This window comes from Aspergillus neoniger (assembly GCF_003184625.1).
Source record: "Aspergillus neoniger CBS 115656 unplaced genomic scaffold BO87scaffold_81, whole genome shotgun sequence".
Classification (NCBI taxonomy): domain Eukaryota; kingdom Fungi; phylum Ascomycota; class Eurotiomycetes; order Eurotiales; family Aspergillaceae; genus Aspergillus; species Aspergillus neoniger.
Window position 1 is genome coordinate 27,668 of NW_020291209.1, and position 17,776 is coordinate 45,443.

The following is a 17,776-nucleotide window of genomic DNA, read 5'->3' on the forward strand; positions in this document are numbered from 1 at the left end:
TCGGCGGGAATCCCTTCTTGGCTTGGCAGCGACAAGTCCATCAGATTCAGCCACCGGGGTCACGGCAATCTCCAAGGTTGGGTTATGCACGTACTCTGATCATTGGATTCACTCCGCCAATAAAAGTTTTTATTTTTAGTAAAGGCCAACATAGATATCACGTTGTTAGTAGAACCCCTTTTGAGACAGGTCTATCGATGATATACTAGAGGCTAAATTACCCCCCAGGAAGCGCCATTGAGACAGTATCCTCTATCAAGAAGTCTTTGTCTTCATAACTATGCATACGCTCAAAGCCACTGCATCTTCCTCCCTCTCCCTGGCGGAGGGCCATTACATCTATGCGATTACGCCTGCTTCGCCGGAATCATTCGCAGTGATCTCATCGGATGATTCGCTTCGTGTATTTGACGCTAACAGGCTCGACCATGCATCTGTTATCGCGGCGAGCGCTCATGAGGGCGTCACATCTCTGAAGACATATGATGCTAACCAGCAGGTGCTGGCGACGGCTGGAAGAGACAGCAAAGTAAAGCTGTGGGATCTGCGCAGCGGCAAGAAGACTGCTGTTGTAGAGATGGAGACATGTAAGTTGTCCCCCACCCCGTAATCTTCAATCAGCTATTCACTACATCCATCTTTTATGTGAACCGCAGCTAATCTTCCCTCACAGCCAAACAAGCACCCATACTATCCGTCGCCTGCTGCCCCGAAGTCAACGGAGTCGCAGCTGGAACCGAGCTGGTTTCATCCCAAGCCATAGTCGCTTTCTGGTGAGTCAATCACCGACCTTTCACTGCGTAGGCCCTTCAGGCTATTCACCAACAAGGGCACAGCCACCCACAACTTAAAATGCACGAGCTGCTAACTGACGCTCCAGGGACACAAGATCCCCTGGCCAAACAAGTCTCCAATACGTTGAGAGCCACAATGACGACGTAACAGAGGTATTCATACCCCGCTCACCTTCTCTCCAAGCACCCCATTCCATCCCATCCCATCGTCCCATTCAAAAATCTGACAACCAACCCAGCTCCAATACCACCCCACACGCCCCACCCTCTTCCTCTCTGGAAGCACCGACGGTCTCGTCAACATCTACAACACCACCATCACCGACGAGGACGAGGCCCTGGTACAAGTAATTAACCACGGTTCCGTGCACCACGCCGGCTTCCTCAGCAACAACACCATCTACGCACTCAGCCACGACGAGGTATTCTCCGTGCACCCAGCGACTGATCCCGACGACCCTACCCAGGAGCCGAGCCCCATTCAATTCGGCGATCTGCGGCAGCCGTTAGGGTGTGAGTATATTGCGCAGTTGTGTGTGGGCGGTCAAGGGGCGTATGTGGCTGCGGGAAATAAGGAGTATGTTTCTCCCCCTTCACAGACAATCTGGTTCTTCCCTCACCTGCTTGGAAAGATGTACTAAGATACTTTACAGGGAAAACCGTCTCGACCTCATTCCCCTCATTTCGGAGCCGTCTTGGAGATTCGATCAGGAGGCTGTGTGGAGGTTGCCCGGGGCGCATGGGGAGGAGGTTGTGCGGTCCGTCTTTGTTGATGAGAAGGTATGTATCTTCTTCCGGACTCTATGTGTATGGGGTTGGGTGGATGGGCTGACGAATAACGACTACAGTCGCACTCTGTGTTCACTTGCGGTGAGGATGGGTTCGTTCGTACGTGGAAGCCTGAAGGAGAGGGGGCTGCCCAGGCAGAGGAGGCTGCAAAGGGTTCTCGCAAGGAGAAGAAGAACAGGGAGAAGGGGAGGTTTAAACCTTACTAGGTAGTGTTGTTGGAAGAGGGCGGAAATACCTAGGTTTTCCAAAGTAGAGGTACTACTATTGTTGAAGTCAACGATCTATTTGATCCTCAAACCTGCCTAGATGTATTGTGCAACACCGTTACATCCCACGTCTGACATCTACTCATCTGCATCAGGTATGCCCCGATACACCTCGATGGGTACTTCCATGATATCTGCCTTGATCAGCAGCGCAATGAACCGAGAAAAGTACCGCGAATGCGTCGTAGTCCCGGAAATGAACCAGATATGGCCATCTGAGTCGTCACCTCGTTAACTCGATAAACCCCACAGAAACGAAGCGAATGAAAGGGAAGAAAAAAAACAAAAAAAGGTGGGGTAGGGGAGCGAATGGAAGGGGGAAGAAAGATAGAATGAGTGAATGAAAAATAAAGAAAAGGGGAGGCACCACATACGTGGACTAGGCTTGAATGCCCCTCTAACCTCACCCTCCTTATCAAGTCCCCAGTAATCCTCAACTCGATCATGCACCTCCTTTCCGAAAAGCTCCCCGACCGTATCTCTGGCATTCGACTTATACCCTGTCGCAAACACTACCACGTCGGCAGGGATATGGGTATTGTCTTCGAAAAGAAGTCCCGTGGAAGTGAATCTGACGAGAGGACTATCAGATTTGACTTTTACCTACATTCCAAGAAATCCTATCAGCAATCCAAACTTTATCAGCAAGATGTAACTTGGTGTAATGTGACAAACCAATCCCTTGGCAATATTAGCACAATTCCCAACGTCCATGTAATGTCCTCCGTAGCGTTCATGAACGTGCGCAACGACTTCGGCGCCCCGATCGACCTTGAACCCCGCTCGTTCGAGAGCGTCGAATCGCTCCGGGTTTTGAGCGATTTTTGATCGCAGTGTGAGGGTGCTCATGAGACGGCTTACGGCTAGGGGAGTGGAGAGTTGTTGTTTGTCCGCAGCGAGGGTACCTGCGTTGTGGATATGGGTTAAATACGCGTCTGATTCTGTGGTTGGTAGCTATTTTTACCTTGGGCTCGTTGCGGCATGAACTCTTTTGGGATAATACCTGAAGCAATACCTAATTAGACAAGCAATGAAACTTTAGAGGTGTGAGTGACGGGTTCCTTACATGTCCGACTGCGCTGGACCATAGTTATCGAGCCCATTCCTGTCCCAACCATGTCTGCTGCCGTGTCGTGTGCTGTTTTGTCAGATTGGGCTTATTCTACGTGGTACGCAGACATACCAGAGTTAGCGGACCCAATGATGACTCCATGTTTACCCTGCCATGGGCGAGGGCTTTTGTATTGAGCGGTGTGTATGATTTCCCCCTGGAATATGTCCTGAACTCTCGTTAACTTGGCCGATGCCCAATGGTGGGTTAACTTACCTCCCCTGGATAAGTGGGTCGGACGGGCTCCTGCCCTCCAGCGCCGATGGCCATTACGACGTGAGAACAGGTAATGGTTCTGGTGGTCACTTGCTCGTTATGTTTCAGGCGCAGATGGAGAGTCCATTTACGTTGATTGTCATCCCAGGCCCCTGAGGTGAGCTCCGTTGAGAATGAAATGTTCTAGACTTATTAGCCGGACGCATTGAGTGGTTGAATGAGGATGCATACGATGCAGTATCGCTCAGCCCAGGCTTGATATCTGCGGGCCAGATCCTCCCTGCTCATAAATTCGGGATAATCCTCGGTGAAGGTGCGGTCAAACGGGAGCTGGGCGGCATCTCGAACGGAATGTACTGCTTCCGTCAGTATAAGAGAGAGCAAAGCGGTTTGAGGACGTATTTATTCCGTAAGGGAGTACATTTCATTGATTCATATCGCTGAAGCCAGGAGTCACCCACACGAGGAGCCTTGTCCACCACCAGGTAAGACGCCCCCAGTGCCTGCAGTCGACCAGCTACACTCAAACCCGATTGTCCACAGCCAATAACCACACATTCGTAGGCTGCTCCCTCATGAAGAGGGTGTCTTGTAGGTGCGGGCCCAGGCTTCAACTCATCCACATTGGGGAGATTCTGGAACTGGACCAGGATCGTCCTCAGGAGCCAAATTTTCCAGCTACCGTTTTCATTCGGAACCAGCGAGACGAAGCCCGAGCAAGTGGTTGCCGGTATAGCTGCAGTCTCAAAGGTAAATGGGACCTCAATCCAGCCTATTCCTGGTGCCGGGCAGTAGCCCGTGCGGCATCAGGGTTAAGCCGAAAACCGTTTGCCTGGCGAGCAAGGCATCGTTGATCCCATGCCTTGAAAACAGTAACAGCAGAATAGAGCGTTCGCAATGTCCCAGTCAAGGCAAAGGTATCCCTCCACAGGGCATCTGGGGTAAATTGTTCGAGCGACAAGCTACTCAGCGGGATGCTAAGGCCCTTCGCGATACCAACAGCATCAGAATCACTGGTCAGGTCGGCCTTTGGTAGAGCACAAGGAAGGGTCGGAAGGATTCCTTGGGGCAGATTGGCCATGTTGTGGAACTGGCATGCACCTTACAAGAAGGATTAGGAGGAGAATGCTCGACTGCCCGATCGGGTGCTGCCGGTGCCGTAAGCAAGGCACATCCCTTGGGCCAACTCAGCGGCTAAGGGGCCACGACTGATATCATGCAGGCCCAATGTAGTGGTTGGCGGAGATCGGAGAACAAATATATTCAATGTTATGGCGGAGCGTGTGAGATACAGCGTACGCAGTAAACTATGTATTGAACTGACTCTTATGGTGTTGAAGGCTTCCATCTTCGTCCATAGGGCTATACTATTCAGTTCACGCTACACGATAGAGGCGGTGAACCGACACCAATCACTTTATCTGTTCGATGCCCTCTAAACCTTGCTTCCGCTCGTAATATCTGGATGGTCAGCCTTCACTGGAATTAATTATCGCATGCATGGCTGCCCCTGACTTGGAGCAACTCATTCCTGTCAGCCCAGCAATGATCTCTTCTGCGAATCGCTATGACAGCAACAGCAGTCAATACTGCATACTACTTAGTACTGCTAGCACTTCAGTCCAAAGTGGGAGGGCAACACTTCAATAATATCATATAATTCCCAACATGAATGTCATCTCTGCCATTATGTGAGCCAGCGATATAAACCTGGTCAGCTATACGTATCATCCGAAATATATCTCTAAATTGGTATCATAACATGTGCGCCAAATGGCCCCATCCCTATCTCTCAAGATGGAAACTATTCGAACAACAACCTCAATTCCTCAATTCTCTCCTTCTTCTTATCATCCTCAGAGCCGTCCCCACCAACCCTCAGTCCTAACGACCCTGCAATGTTCATCTTCCGTTCCTGGACCCTCAACATCCGTCCCTCGATAGAGTCCTTCACCACGAACCGGGTCACTTGCACATCCCGTGTCTGACCCATGCGATGAACCCGATCGATGGCCTGCGCCTCGATCGCAAAACTCCACCAAGGATCCATCATGAAGACGTTGCTAGCTGCCGTGAGATTCAGGCCCACACCTCCAGCGCGGAGACTGATAAGAAGAACCGTGGGAGGAGCCGGGGCGGTCGCATGTCTATGCTTTGCCTTGGAGAGAGGAAGCTGGGCTGAATCGTTGGCTTCGACATCGTTGTCAATTTCGGTTTGGTCGGCGAAGGTTTCAGCTCGGTTGAATTGGGCCAGGGTTTCGGCGCGGGCTTTGTGTGGCATGGTACCGTCCAGACGGACGTGATTGATGCCCGCACGCGTGAGTTGCGGTGAAATGAGGTCAAGGAAGCTGGTGAATTGGGAAAAGACAACAGATTTGGTATTAGCCGGGACACGTGTAAGGTGAGCGAGGAGGGCATGCACTTTGGCAGATGTATGGGCAGACGGCGAAAGCGGGTGAATGCGGCGGAGTGTGATTCGGGGAGGTGCTTGAGAGGGGATAGGAGTACTGCTATATATATCGTCCTCCGGAGTGGCGTTCGGGGTTTCATGACGAACCACTTCGAAGATGTCTCGCGACGTGGTGGGTGCTCGGCATGAAAAACACCGAGGGTCCATGCCCTTGTCGGTTTGATGGCGGATGTAGTTCTCCAGACATTTCTTGCATGCACTGTGCCAGCAGGCTGTGACTGCAGGGTCAATCATGGGCTCTTCCGAGCAAATGGGACATTCGCCGCTGGCATCGTTTTGGATTTGTTTCAGTGCATGGGTGGTAAATTTGGCAGATGAATCTTGAGGCTCGTTGGATTCAGCTGCTTCGGTAGATGCCTTGAAGCGGTCAATGAGTTCTTGGAGATCCATGTCGTCCTTAAGGTCGTTGGTTGCGTCAGCAGCGGCTGCTGCATCTTCCTCATCTGCAACTATCGCTTTGTTACGAGTGAGGATAGGGTGACAGCAAGTCTGGCGAAGACGGAGAATCTGTGCGAAGATCGTTGAATAGGACTTCAACAAAGTGCCAGCTTCGACATTGTGATTGAAAGTCTGCTTTGCCCGGGTATAGATAAGATCATAAATCTGCCGTTCCTGGTCTGGAAGTTCGACTTCTTCTATTGTAATGGTGCGACGCGGTAGAGGCACTAAAGGTTCACCCTCGGGTGTCTTCATTGTCTTGGTACGTCGGAGAACCAACGGCTCTAGCACGGTTTGCACGACATTCAGAGCTCGAACATAATCCTTGGATTCGAAGGGAACTGTTATGAACGTCTTCCAGAACGAAAAGTTGTTCCATGGCTCAACCTTGAGGAATCTCACAAGGCTGAACAAGTCCTCCAGTCGATTGACAATAGGAGTTCCTGTGAGTACCCATCGATGGGTTGCTTTGAGCTCATAACACGCTTTGGCTGTCTTTGACAGACGATTCTTGATCACGTGAGCTTCATCGACGATGACTCGGAAGAAGTCTACGGAAAATAGGCCACCAGAGCTCATAGACGAGAGCAGCGCGGACATGTACTGACGATACTCCGAGAGAACAACGCCATAGCTGGTTATGATCAAATTAGGGGCAGCGGCATTGCCAGAAGCACAGAGATCCCTGAGGTTTATTTTTGTATCTGCCCCGTAATACATGAGGACGTTCATTGTTCCCGGCTGCGAAGCCTTTAGCGCCTCACTTTCCCACTGCGAGAGGAGGGATGTGGGTGCAATCACAAGTGTGGTATATGGTGCAGGTACGACCCCGGAAGCCGACTGGGGCAACCTCACAAGATTACTGGGCTTCTGGGGCGTAATGCGATGCGAGTGGACCAGACTGAGCATCTCAATTGTCTTACCCAAGCCCATTTCGTCTGCGAGGATACCCCCAAGGCAATGCTGTTCTTGAACAGGAAAGTCAAGGCTAAGCTCGCCAGAGTAAGGGTTGACGTAGAAGTGGTCAATGCCATCCACAGCCGGGAGTTCTTTGTCGTCGACATCTCTGGACGGCCAGCTGTACTCCTCCCATAAGGGATGGAGCGACGTCTCCCTTGCAGACTTATTATCCTTTTCCTTTGCAAGCATCCAATACAGTGCCTGCCTCTGATACTTTCGAAGACGCATGGTAAATGACGAGGCAGGCTCTGCTTCAGGCATGCTAAAATCGAACGACTGAGCTTTCTTATACAGGGTATCAAGCTGGTCCTCTTCAAGCTCTGGGCTATCCTCCTCCGAGGAGTCGTCGTTTGTTTGGTTCTCTTTCTTTACTCGCTCATGTTGTTCTGCCATCTCCGCCGCACGAAGCAATCCCTCTTTCTTGTGGTTCCTCGTCATATCATTGGTGGACGTCGGTTGGAGATGAATTTCATCAAATAGCTTCACCAAGGCCACCTGGCGGAGCCGCAGCGCCTTTTCATCCGCACTTTCTTTCTCTTCGAAAAATGCAACGGACCTATTGTCGTCCATCGATTGACTGAAGATCCGTGGCTGGAAGGCCTCGATGCGCAAGTAGCATCGCAGCTGCAGATAGATGGTGTCATTCACCCGGACCCGGTCCGGCACGTATACGCATACACCTTCAAATGTACACACCCTTTGATCCAGCAGGGTCGAGACCCATTCAGCTATTTCCCGGGGCAATCTTCCTATTTCCTGGCCCGATTTAGTGGTAAAACGGGTGAGAAAATCACTTTTCTGGTTTGAAACGAGCTTCCCGGCGCGGTTCCGCTTCGAGAGCGGCTGAGACCGTGTGCGCTCAATATTTACAAGATCCCCATGTCTGAGAAATCCAGATCCACTCCTTGTAGCCCAGGCTCCAACACCAAATGCACCTATGTATCTTAATGGAGGCTGAGCCGCAGGGCGAGTTGTGGCCATGTCAGGCGTAGGGGTCTGGGTGCGTGGGTGAGAGGATGCCGATAGGGGTGTGGAGGTCCTAAGGGGCTGTGCAGAAAGCGGGCGTTGGCGAGCCGTGAGAGTGGTTTGGTTCTGAGCACGAGGAGCTGGGGATTTCTTCCAAGAGCCATCGAAATAGATGTTGACCGCCCGTTCAAGGTCGTCGCCAGCCGCATTTCGAATATTTTGTATCGAATCCGCCGAGAGACGTTCCCCTATAATACTGGTAAATGTTGAAATGTCGAAACCATCAAAGTCCACCCGTAGTAAGGCATCCTCTGTCCTCCTCGAAATCGCATTGTGTTCCCCCTGCACAGCCTCTTGCTCGACCTGCGGCACGGTATGACCCTCGACCCGCGAGGAACTATCCGGCCAGGGCACATCTATAATTTCCGGGCCGTTTTCAGATCGTCTAGGCTGTAGCTGGGCGCCTTGATCGGTCAGGGACGAGGAAGCGGGCGTGTGGAGACTTGCTGTGACAGACTCAGTGGATGGCTGGGGAGTGAGGAGATCTTCATCATCCGCAAAAAAGCGCCTCTTCTTCAACGGGCGATCATCATCATCATGATGAATGTTCATCGTGGATGGGATTGTTCCCCTGTCTGCGTGGCTGTCGAAGCCAGTGCAGAGAACTCTGGGTTAATACGGAGTAATATTGCCAGAGAGGAAGACGCGCCGAGACGCGGTGGACAGTCGGGCCGACGTCATTTCGCGCCCGTCATGTGACTCCCAGCCATTATGTATCTAGTCGATCTACACACGACACAGGACGCCCAGAGTAACCACTACTTACGTAGTAGTAATCACCACCATTTTCGTTCCATTGCCAAAGATCACAGGGTCGTCGCGAGTAGGACAGTTTCGGCGCCCGGCTTCACCCTGGTCTTGGGTTACACTCTACTGCAAAAGTGGCGCTGCCATGTCTCTCCAGTTGCGGTCTGTGCCTGGTCTGCTGACGGACTCGCAAACAGGCTACTCATTGGCTTCTCTCAAGTCGCGCTTCTCATTGGCAAAGGTGATGTGGAGTTCAGCTATTACTACATGCCATACTAGTTAGACTAATCGTCTACCATCTCAGAAGTTGGGATCACTGATTCGGCTGTGAAACAACATGGCCCTGGCCCCAAGCATTCATACTGACTGACGCCCACGGCAGATTACGGGGGCCAAATTCCTGGCAGCGCACAACAGACAGAGGTTCTGCTGTTCATGAGAATTGCACTCACTACTCTAGTACAAATAGGGTTGCAGTCACTTCTCTACCCGAACTAACCGATTAAGCGATGTAGATCAATCATTCCTGCCGACCCTTCACTGTCTAGTTAAATTAGCTATCTCACTAGTGAATCCTGCCAGATAACAAGCATGCGACCGGTCCAATAACTCTACGGATAGGACTTCACCCGCGGGGACACGCTTATCGAGGATCAAGATCATTGACTAACTGCGGAATGCCAACTGAAACTAGCTTTGATCCATTCCCAATCCATGGCCCCCTCCTGGCCCCCCCTCCTCTGTTGTCCCCCTTTGTGTGGCTCTCCAGCCACCGCTGATCCTTATTCCTATTTGCTTCTTTAACCCCAGTCCCCCCTCCATGCTTTCTCCACACTTCATCGGCTCTCCTTCTGATTGTTAATATCACCATGCTCCTTGCTCATCTCTGGCCGGCGAGTCTCACGCTGCTCGTGGCCGGGGCCGCCGCCGTCAAGGTTAATCCCTTGCCAGCTCCACGCAATATCACTTGGGCTTCATCGTCGGGTCCCAAGCAGCTGGCCGGCTTCGTCAGTCTCCGCGTCTCTGAAGATACTCCCGACTTCATTCTCGCCAATGGATGGAATCGTGCTTGGGACACTATTGTCTCCCTGCAATGGGTGCCCGCAGCGACTGAAGGCCCCTTTCCATCCTTCCAACCCTTTCCCACCGCTGCGGCCGGAGTTAAACGCTCCTCGCAGGCACTGCCAACGCTACAGTTTGTCGATGTGAACATCTCGGATGTTGACGCGGACCTGCAGCATGGCGTGGATGAGTCTTACACACTGGAGGTCTCCGAGAGCGCTACTTCAGTAGTCATTGAAGCACCCACTGTCTGGGGAGCACTTCACGCCTTTACTACTCTCCAGCAATTGATTATCTCTGATGGACAGGGCGGCTTGATCATTGAGAAGCCAGTCAAGATCCAGGATGCACCTCTCTATCCTTATAGAGGCATCATGCTTGATACCGGCCGAAACTTCATCTCAGTTAACAAGATCTATGAACAGCTAGACGGCATGTCGCTTTCCAAGCTCAATGTTCTACACTGGCATATGGAGGACACACAATCATGGCCTGTACAGATTGATGCCTATCCAGAGATGATCCACGATGCATACTCCTCGCGCGAGGTGTATTCGCACGCGGACATGCGCAATATTGTAGCGTATGCTCGAGCACGCGGCGTACGGGTCATTCCTGAGATCGATATGCCCAGCCACTCCGCTTCTGGTTGGAAGCAGGTTGATCCCCAGATGGTGACCTGCGTGGATTCTTGGTGGTCTAATGATGATTACGCCCTGCACACTGCAGTTGAACCACCACCGGGACAGATGGACATCATCTACAACGGCACATATGATGTGGTCCGAGAGGTGTACAATGAGCTCTCAAGCATCTTTCCTGATAATTGGTTCCACGTGGGAGCAGATGAGATTCAGCCTAACTGCTTTAACTTCAGCAGTTATGTTACTCAGTGGTTCGCGGAGGATCCGACACGTACGTATAATGATCTAGCCCAGTACTGGGTAGATCATGCCGTACCGATCTTCCAGAATTATAGTAACTCACGGCAATTGGTTATGTGGGAAGATATTGTATTATCAACAGAGCATGCGCATAGTGTTCCTACGGATATTGTGATGCAGACCTGGAATAACGGACTGGATTATATTAACCAGCTGACGGCCAAGGGTTATGATGTGATTGTATCCTCGTCAGACTTCATGTATCTGGATTGTGGAATGGGTGGCTTTGTGACAAATGATCCCCGCTACGATGTCATGAGTAATCCGGATCCAAACACACCCAGCTTTAATTATGGCGGAAATGGGGGCTCATGGTGTGCACCATACAAGACATGGCAGCGTATCTACGACTATGACTTTGCGCAAAATCTGACTGACGCCCAGGCGCAGCATATTGTGGGTGCAGTGGCACCGCTCTGGTCAGAACAAGTAGATGACATGACTGTCTCCAGTCAGTTCTGGCCGCGCGCCGCTGCCCTGGCAGAACTGGTATGGTCTGGGAATCGGGACGAGCATGGGCAGAAGCGCACGACGCTGATGACGCAGCGAATCCTAAACTTCCGTGAATACTTGGTAGCTAATGGGGTGCAGGCGAAGGCCTTGGTTCCCAAGTACTGTGTGCAGCGCCCACATACCTGCGACTTGTATCGCAACCAGAGTGTGATCCAGTAGGGTTAGGTGGGTTGAAGACTAGTCAGTAACGCAGCAATATATGTGGGCTATGGTAATAAGCCTTCACATTATCTGAATTACACATATTAATCTAGTGCCAATTTTTACCCATGAGTTTGGTCTGCGTTTTTATCCAGTCAGTAGAATCTATCTAGAATGCCGAGGCTATAGGCACATGACCAGAATGTCCGAGCAAACGCATCACGTGCTCACGTGTGGCGTTCCTGTCACGTCCGGGACTCACCGCCTACAGAAGAGCAACTGAATTCCCCCCGACTATCTATTTATCTAACGCCCCCACAGCCTGTTGAACTAGCCCGTTATAGCGCCCAGCATGGGCTCGCGCCTGCACGAGAACTCCAGCGCGGTGCGCAAGCGCATCCAGAACCACCACTTCGACAATGAGGCCGGCGAGGAGTACGAGGCATCCGCCTTTGGTGGGTTCAGCGATTACATGCGCCGCAAGAAGATCAAACTCCAGAATCGCGATGCCGAGATCCGCTCCTCTGCGGCAAACTGTCCGCCTATCTTCCGCGGTGTGGTGGCGCACGTCAATGGCTACACCCAACCCTCGCTACAAGACCTGCATCGCCTTATCGTGAGCCATGGCGGGGGGTTTCTACAGTATCTAAACGGCAAAACAGATGCTACCCACATCATTGCCAGTGCCCTGACCCCCAAGAAGCGCGAAGAGTTTCGCCGCTATCGCATCGTCAAGCCGGCATGGGTCGTCGAGAGTGTCAAGACAGGTCGCATGCTGCCATGGGACTCGTTTCGGGTCGTTGATGAGGGTCAGTCCCAGAAGGTGCTCAGGTTCGATGATGGCCGTATGGTCAGTCAGATGAATAGTCCGCGATCTGGCTATCGCGAGCAAACTGATACCAGTTGGTATACAAACCAGCTTCAAGAGGCTGCACTGTCTGTTGAGAACGCAGATGTACAACGGTCACCACCTACACGCTCAGAGATACTTAACAGAGAGGATCCATCGCCCCATAATGAGTCCCAGTCGGACTACAGCCAGTTTCCAAGTTTTGCCTCTTTGGATGGAGTAAGCAGGACTCCCAACATTTCGTCTCCGCGGGAAGAAGTTCGAGCGGAAACGCCGGATAAACAATCATCAGTGGAGGATGAGGATATCAATACTCATTCAAACAAACAAGAAAATGACCAAACTGAGGCACCTTCAGCAGCACTGCCGCTGTTGCGCGAATCCTTCCCAACTAAACCAGCAATGACTTCCGAAGAATACAATGCGCAGTTGCTGTCGGATCCACACATGAGGAATTCCAGTGTTGCAAATCCTCAATTCATCCAACAGTTCTACAGCGAATCTCGTCTACATCATTTGTCAACATGGAAGGCCGATCTCAAAGCCCAGTTGCAGTCTGCAGCCAAAGAAAAATCGCTGTCACAGGTCAAACGCAAGAAGCCAGCCCCCGGGGCCCGGAGGTATATCATGCATGTAGATTTCGATTGCTTCTTTGCCGCCGTGTCAACCTTGAAGCGCCCGGAGCTGCAGGGAAAGCCTGTCGCGGTGGCGCACGGCACTGGCTCGGGCTCAGAGATAGCGAGTTGCAACTACGAAGCCCGAGCCCATGGCATCAAGAACGGCATGTGGATGAAGGGAGCGCTGCAAACCTGCCCAGAGTTAAAGGTGGTACCTTATGATTTTCCAGCGTACGAAGAGGCCAGTCGGAAGTTCTACAGTGCCATTCTTTCGGTGGATGGTATCGTGCAGAGTGTCAGCATTGACGAGGCCCTGGTGGACATCACTACACAATGTCTGGAGGCTGGTGGCTCGGATGGTAGGGGCATCTCGGAGGGTTCACTCTATAGGGAACAGGCAAGGGCGGATGAGGTAGCCGACGACTTACGAGCCACTGTAAAGAAAGAGACGGGCTGCGCTGTTTCCGTGGGTATTGGAGGCAACATTCTTTTGGCTAAGATTGCCTTACGAAAAGCGAAGCCGGCAGGTCAATTTCAGCTCAAACCCGATGCTGTTCTTGATTACATCGGTAATTTGACAGTTCAAGATCTTCCCGGAGTGGGCCATAGCCTGGGTACAAAGCTAGAGGATTTGGGAGTCAAAATTGTCAAAGATGTTCGAGAACTCACCCGCGATAGACTCACGACGAGCCTTGGACCTAAAACTGGAATCAAGATCTGGGAATATGCCCGCGGTATCGATCGAACTGAAGTCGGAAACGAAGTTCTGAGGAAGTCGGTATCTGCCGAAGTCAATTGGGGTATTCGCTTCGTGAATCAGACCCAAGCCGAGGACTTCGCGCGGTCTTTGTGCCAGGAACTGCATCGCAGACTGGTCGAAAATCTTGTAAAAGGCCAACAATTGACTCTCAAGGTCATGCGCAGAGCACTCGACGCGCCGTTAGAACCAGTGAAACATCTGGGCCATGGCAAGTGCGATGTATTCAACAAAAGTGTCGTCCTCGGCGTGGCCACGGATGCTGCCGATATTCTGGGCAAAGAGGCAGTTGCCATGTTACGAAGCATGAATTTATCACCCGGCGACTTGAGAGGGCTGGGTGTTCAGATGACTAAACTCCAGCATCTCCAGGCGGGCTCTCCATCAAAGTCTGGCCAACGACAGCTCAATTTCAAAGCATCTCCGGTCAGCAAAAGCATTGAACGTCACGATCCTGATATTCTAGACAGCCCTCGGAAAGGGGAGACAGAGTCGGTGAAGCCCGTCCCTTTATTCAGTGAGAGTAGCCGGCTGCTCAATGTTTCGGGAACTCAGTTCATTTTGCCCTCACAGACTGACCCCAAAGTCGTTGCTGAGCTGCCGAACGATATCCGTTCTCGCCTCATCGCTCAGGGTAGACCTCGAGAGGAGTCACGCTCCGAGTCACCATGTCCTACAGGTCGCACTGCAGAACTTCCTCCCCAGTCAGAGCTCGACCCAGAGGCCTTAGCTGCCTTGCCAGAGGATGTGCGCGCCGAGATATTAGGCTACTACAGCCGGCCATCCGTAAGTCCCGGCCCGCAACCCACACCACCTTCAGCTGCTCCCTTGCTGCCGTCTCGGCCCTCCTCTGCCGGCGGTCTTATGATGCGGAAGCCCACCAGTCCCCCGAAGAAACGACGAGGGCGGCCTAGCACCAAGTCAGTCGGCAACCCGGCCTTCACACAGGCTCGGTTCGTCATTCCCAGAGCCACGGCTTCATCTTTAGCTCCCGCCGAACGTCACTCTCCTCCACCCGAGCAGACGGATGCCTCGGTTGACTTTCTCGCCGCGCTCCCGGAGGACATACGCCGCGAGGTGCTCCAGGAGCAACAACGAACAAAAATCCTACAGCGACCAGCCCTCAACCCCGCCTCGGTGCCGCGAGCTGCTTCACCCATGACCTCAGATTCGACTACAGTTCCGGCTACAGATCCGCCTGCAATACCAGAGAAACGGCTCGTCCTACCCCCATTACCAGACCGACCCACTTTTACCTCACAGAGGCTCACGAACTTATCTGACCTGCGAGATGCGATGAGTTCGTGGCACGAGGCGTTCAGCAGCGAGGGTCCCTTTGAGGAAGACGTGCTCTCCGTTGGAAGATATCTTAAAAGTGTCATTGTGGATGAGAAGGATTTAGACAAGGCGACGTCTGTTCTTTCCTGGCTAGCGTGGCTGGTCGATGACAAGCAGGATGCGGAGGAGTCGGATGCATTCAAGACGCCAGACCCAAGTGGCCGAACGGGTAGCAGTTCACAGACTGCAATGGCGTGGGAAGCTGCGATAAGAAGTCTGCGGGCGAGCGTTGACGAGGGGTGTGCGGAGCGAGGGTTACCTTCTGTAGAACTATGACCTTCAATTCAATTCATTTCTATTAGTATTCTTATACCCGATCGAGCCGCCTAAGTTAGATGCCAGGTATGAAGGTGCTTCACCTTCTGAAGCAAGAATATGGCCCCGAACGCCTTCGGAGCCCTCTAGCTCGCATTAAACACATGACATCAACGCAATCGACGACGTAGGAAACTCGTTGTCGTAGCCAGACACAACCAAACATCAAAAGCCAGTAGCAAAAGCGTAGTCACACAAGGTAAATATAAACGAGTGTCGCAGCCGGCCGGCTGCCCGCGAGCCCATTCTCCCCGTTCTTCGTTCATTACCTTGCTCCCAACATGCCTGTTCCTTCTGCTCGTTTGACCTTCCCTGCTGACTCAAACAGGGCGTGTGCCGTTCCTTTTACCCAGCATCTTCAGCGTGTATCCCCATGGCCCTGAGGCCTACGTGTTTCTAGCGCGGGTCCGGCATTGCCTGTTCAGGGTCAGGATCGAGTTCGACCTAGCTGAACTGTGTTTGCAGCATGAATTCGGCGATGTAGCGGATCGCCTGCGGGTATGATATGAGCGAGTCATAGTGAATAGTAGCCCCAAGATCCGTGCGTGCGGGGATCTTATCAGACACCTAATTGCGTAGGCTTGCAAAGCGGGAGCATGCCAGCAGAACGTGCTTGGGGGCAGGGGGATCTCTCCCTGCAGCTGCAGCGGTCACTCTCTTGCGCCTTGATCTTATATAGAAAGCGGGCTATGCCGATTCTCTGTGTGGGCATCTTCATAATCACATACGCATGCGCATTTGGTAGCGTGACTTTTGTGAGAGCAATATGGATGATATTGTGTGTGTAGGCTAGCTAGCTAACTACGCGAGGAGATGACTAGGTGGCTAGGTCCGAGATCACGTGATCTCCTTTCACAACTTTGTCACGACAAGGAATGTGGGTACTAATATTCACTAAGACTTGCGTATTCGAAGAACAAAAGGGGAACTATCTATTGGAATGTCAAGGGTAGTAGTAGCAGTAGTAGTAGTATTCATTGACCTGATATAGCTGGCCGTACTAGTGGCCATGCTGTGCAGGTGTTCCCTAGGCTCCTAGGGAGGCTATTCATGTCCATACAAAATGTAAAAATAACACAAAACATGGTGTTGACCCTGCGCCACTCGCCTCGGGCCCTGACGTCGTTGCCAAGACATCACGTGTTCGAAAAGCTTACCGAAAAGCTACACCTCGCTTCGTCCCCCTGTTCCCCTGCGTTCATGGCCTTCAGTGCAGCCTGACTGTCAATGAATACGTGCACCTCTCCTTCCTTCCTGGCCCTGTCCACCCCTAGGACCCTATTCCACGTGGTGGCCAGTTGTAGGCCCCGGAGTTCCGCTGAATACACGTTGCTGATGGTCTCCGGGCCCATATATTGGGGGATCTTCATCCGGGTCCCATTCTCTTTGGGCGTGATAACCGCCGCTCCCACATGGCCTCTGTATCCACTCCCGTCTGTGTAGAGAGTGAGCCCCCGTCGCGCCTCAATCCGTGCGCATGTTTCGATCGCCCGCTCGCGGTGGAATGTCCAGGGGTCGCGTCAGTATATATATATTTCTGGGGGTGACTGCGAGCTCGTTAAGAAACTGTTTTCTTTCCCATACCTCCATCTAACTTCCTGCTCTTCGTTCGGCGAGTCCTGTACGACCGTCAGCATTTTACTTGTGAACTTTCCGGCAAATAACATCTCATGAATATCCTCCGGCTGTTGCCATACGCAGTGGTCGACGCCTGATGAGATCACGTTATGTGTATCGAATAGTCACGTCCTAAGGCATGGAATGGCCGGGTCTCACACTGCCCCTGGAATTTCTTGCGAACGGTCCTTTTGGCAGCTGAAACCAGGCGGAGAATCTGTTCTCCTGGCCCGGTTCGACATCTCGCAGCCCGCTTCGCCGTAAAAGTCTGCAACCTCGCTCTCTTCCACCCCTACGGGCGCAGCGATCCAGTCAATCACAAGACCAACAGAGTTTTCATCTTGGAGAGCTTTGTATCGGTCATAGGTGGCCCTCAAATACAGCTGTCGGGAAAGGACGCCCGGGGACACCAGCTGCATGAATTACAGCCTCGCTGTCAGTGAAAACCTGTATTTGTCCGCCAGGGGTGCAGCTCAGCAGGGTGTCCCCCGCAAGAGAGGTGAACAGGGCCATCTTGACACCTTTCAACTCGGCCGCGTACACAGTCCATTCGAGCTCAGGGCCCAGTTACGCTCTCTGGGTCTCGCCGGCGCTGATCCTGGAAAAGAAAGGGGGGCTGTTGGATTAAGGCTGTGGGGTGTGGGTCTGACCGATCATCCCCACTAAGTTTATTCTCACGACCACTCTCCAGCGTGACTTCAAAAAACCATGCCGACTAGGGATCGGACGGTGTTTCTATTATGACCCGTTCGGCACCTTACGAGAAATCAAAGTTTTTGGGTTCTGGGGGGAGTATGGTCGCAAG

General features: G+C 52.3%; 6 protein-coding genes across 6 annotated transcripts, besides 5 other annotated features; 3 read left to right on the plus strand and 3 right to left on the minus strand.

Moving 5' to 3' along the window:
* Positions 1–41: 41 nt before the first annotated feature.
* Positions 42–2,018, plus strand: BO87DRAFT_411379 (WD repeat protein). The gene is made up of 7 exons (XM_025626439.1): positions 42–164; positions 229–587; positions 674–773; positions 881–947; positions 1,034–1,371; positions 1,448–1,574; positions 1,643–2,018. The coding sequence occupies exons 2-7, from the start codon at positions 281–283 to the stop codon at positions 1,787–1,789; spliced, it is 1,086 nt and encodes a 361-aa protein (XP_025473744.1). The 5' UTR covers positions 42–164; positions 229–280; the 3' UTR covers positions 1,790–2,018.
* BO87DRAFT_453018 (flavin-containing monooxygenase) lies at positions 1,643–4,257 on the minus strand (the record flags this gene model as incomplete). Its single annotated transcript, XM_025628525.1, has 10 exons — positions 1,643–2,064; positions 2,224–2,452; positions 2,525–2,754; positions 2,814–2,864; positions 2,916–2,987; positions 3,033–3,129; positions 3,177–3,359; positions 3,408–3,532; positions 3,598–3,954; positions 4,002–4,257. 10 exons carry the CDS (start codon positions 4,255–4,257, stop codon positions 1,928–1,930), a joined length of 1,737 nt encoding a protein of 578 aa, XP_025473745.1. The 3' UTR covers positions 1,643–1,927.
* A 632-nt stretch (positions 4,258–4,889) lies between these two features.
* Positions 4,890–8,728, minus strand: BO87DRAFT_381444 (DEAD/DEAH box helicase). Its single transcript, XM_025624532.1, has one exon. The coding sequence runs from the start codon at positions 8,620–8,622 to the stop codon at positions 4,981–4,983; it is 3,642 nt and encodes a 1,213-aa protein (XP_025473746.1). The 5' UTR covers positions 8,623–8,728; the 3' UTR covers positions 4,890–4,980.
* Positions 8,729–9,500: 772 nt separating this feature from the next.
* BO87DRAFT_381445 (beta-N-acetylhexosaminidase) lies at positions 9,501–11,578 on the plus strand. Its single transcript, XM_025624533.1, has one exon. It carries the CDS (start codon positions 9,687–9,689, stop codon positions 11,493–11,495), a length of 1,809 nt encoding a protein of 602 aa, XP_025473747.1. The 5' UTR covers positions 9,501–9,686; the 3' UTR covers positions 11,496–11,578.
* Positions 11,579–11,646: 68 nt separating this feature from the next.
* Positions 11,647–15,315, plus strand: BO87DRAFT_371343 (putative DNA damage repair protein Mus42; the record flags this gene model as incomplete). Its single annotated transcript, XM_025622070.1, has 1 exon — positions 11,647–15,315. The coding sequence occupies exon 1, from the start codon at positions 11,830–11,832 to the stop codon at positions 15,313–15,315; it is 3,486 nt and encodes a 1,161-aa protein (XP_025473748.1). The 5' UTR covers positions 11,647–11,829.
* Positions 15,316–15,545: 230 nt separating this feature from the next.
* Positions 15,546–16,066, minus strand: BO87DRAFT_453034 (uncharacterized protein; the record flags this gene model as incomplete). The annotated part of the gene is made up of 1 exon (XM_025628526.1): positions 15,546–16,066. The coding sequence occupies one exon, from the start codon at positions 16,064–16,066 to the stop codon at positions 15,914–15,916; it is 153 nt and encodes a 50-aa protein (XP_025473749.1). The 3' UTR covers positions 15,546–15,913.
* Positions 16,067–16,238: 172 nt separating this feature from the next.
* Positions 16,239–16,286: a sequence feature (Protein overlapping with rRNA (BO87DRAFT_420492, PYH28272.1) was converted to a misc_feature.).
* Positions 16,287–16,511: 225 nt separating this feature from the next.
* Positions 16,512–16,789: a sequence feature (Protein overlapping with rRNA (BO87DRAFT_420492, PYH28272.1) was converted to a misc_feature.).
* A 149-nt stretch (positions 16,790–16,938) lies between these two features.
* Positions 16,939–16,973: a sequence feature (Protein overlapping with rRNA (BO87DRAFT_420492, PYH28272.1) was converted to a misc_feature.).
* A 157-nt stretch (positions 16,974–17,130) lies between these two features.
* Positions 17,131–17,384: a sequence feature (Protein overlapping with rRNA (BO87DRAFT_420492, PYH28272.1) was converted to a misc_feature.).
* A 34-nt stretch (positions 17,385–17,418) lies between these two features.
* Positions 17,419–17,484: a sequence feature (Protein overlapping with rRNA (BO87DRAFT_420492, PYH28272.1) was converted to a misc_feature.).
* Positions 17,485–17,776: the final 292 nt, after the last annotated feature.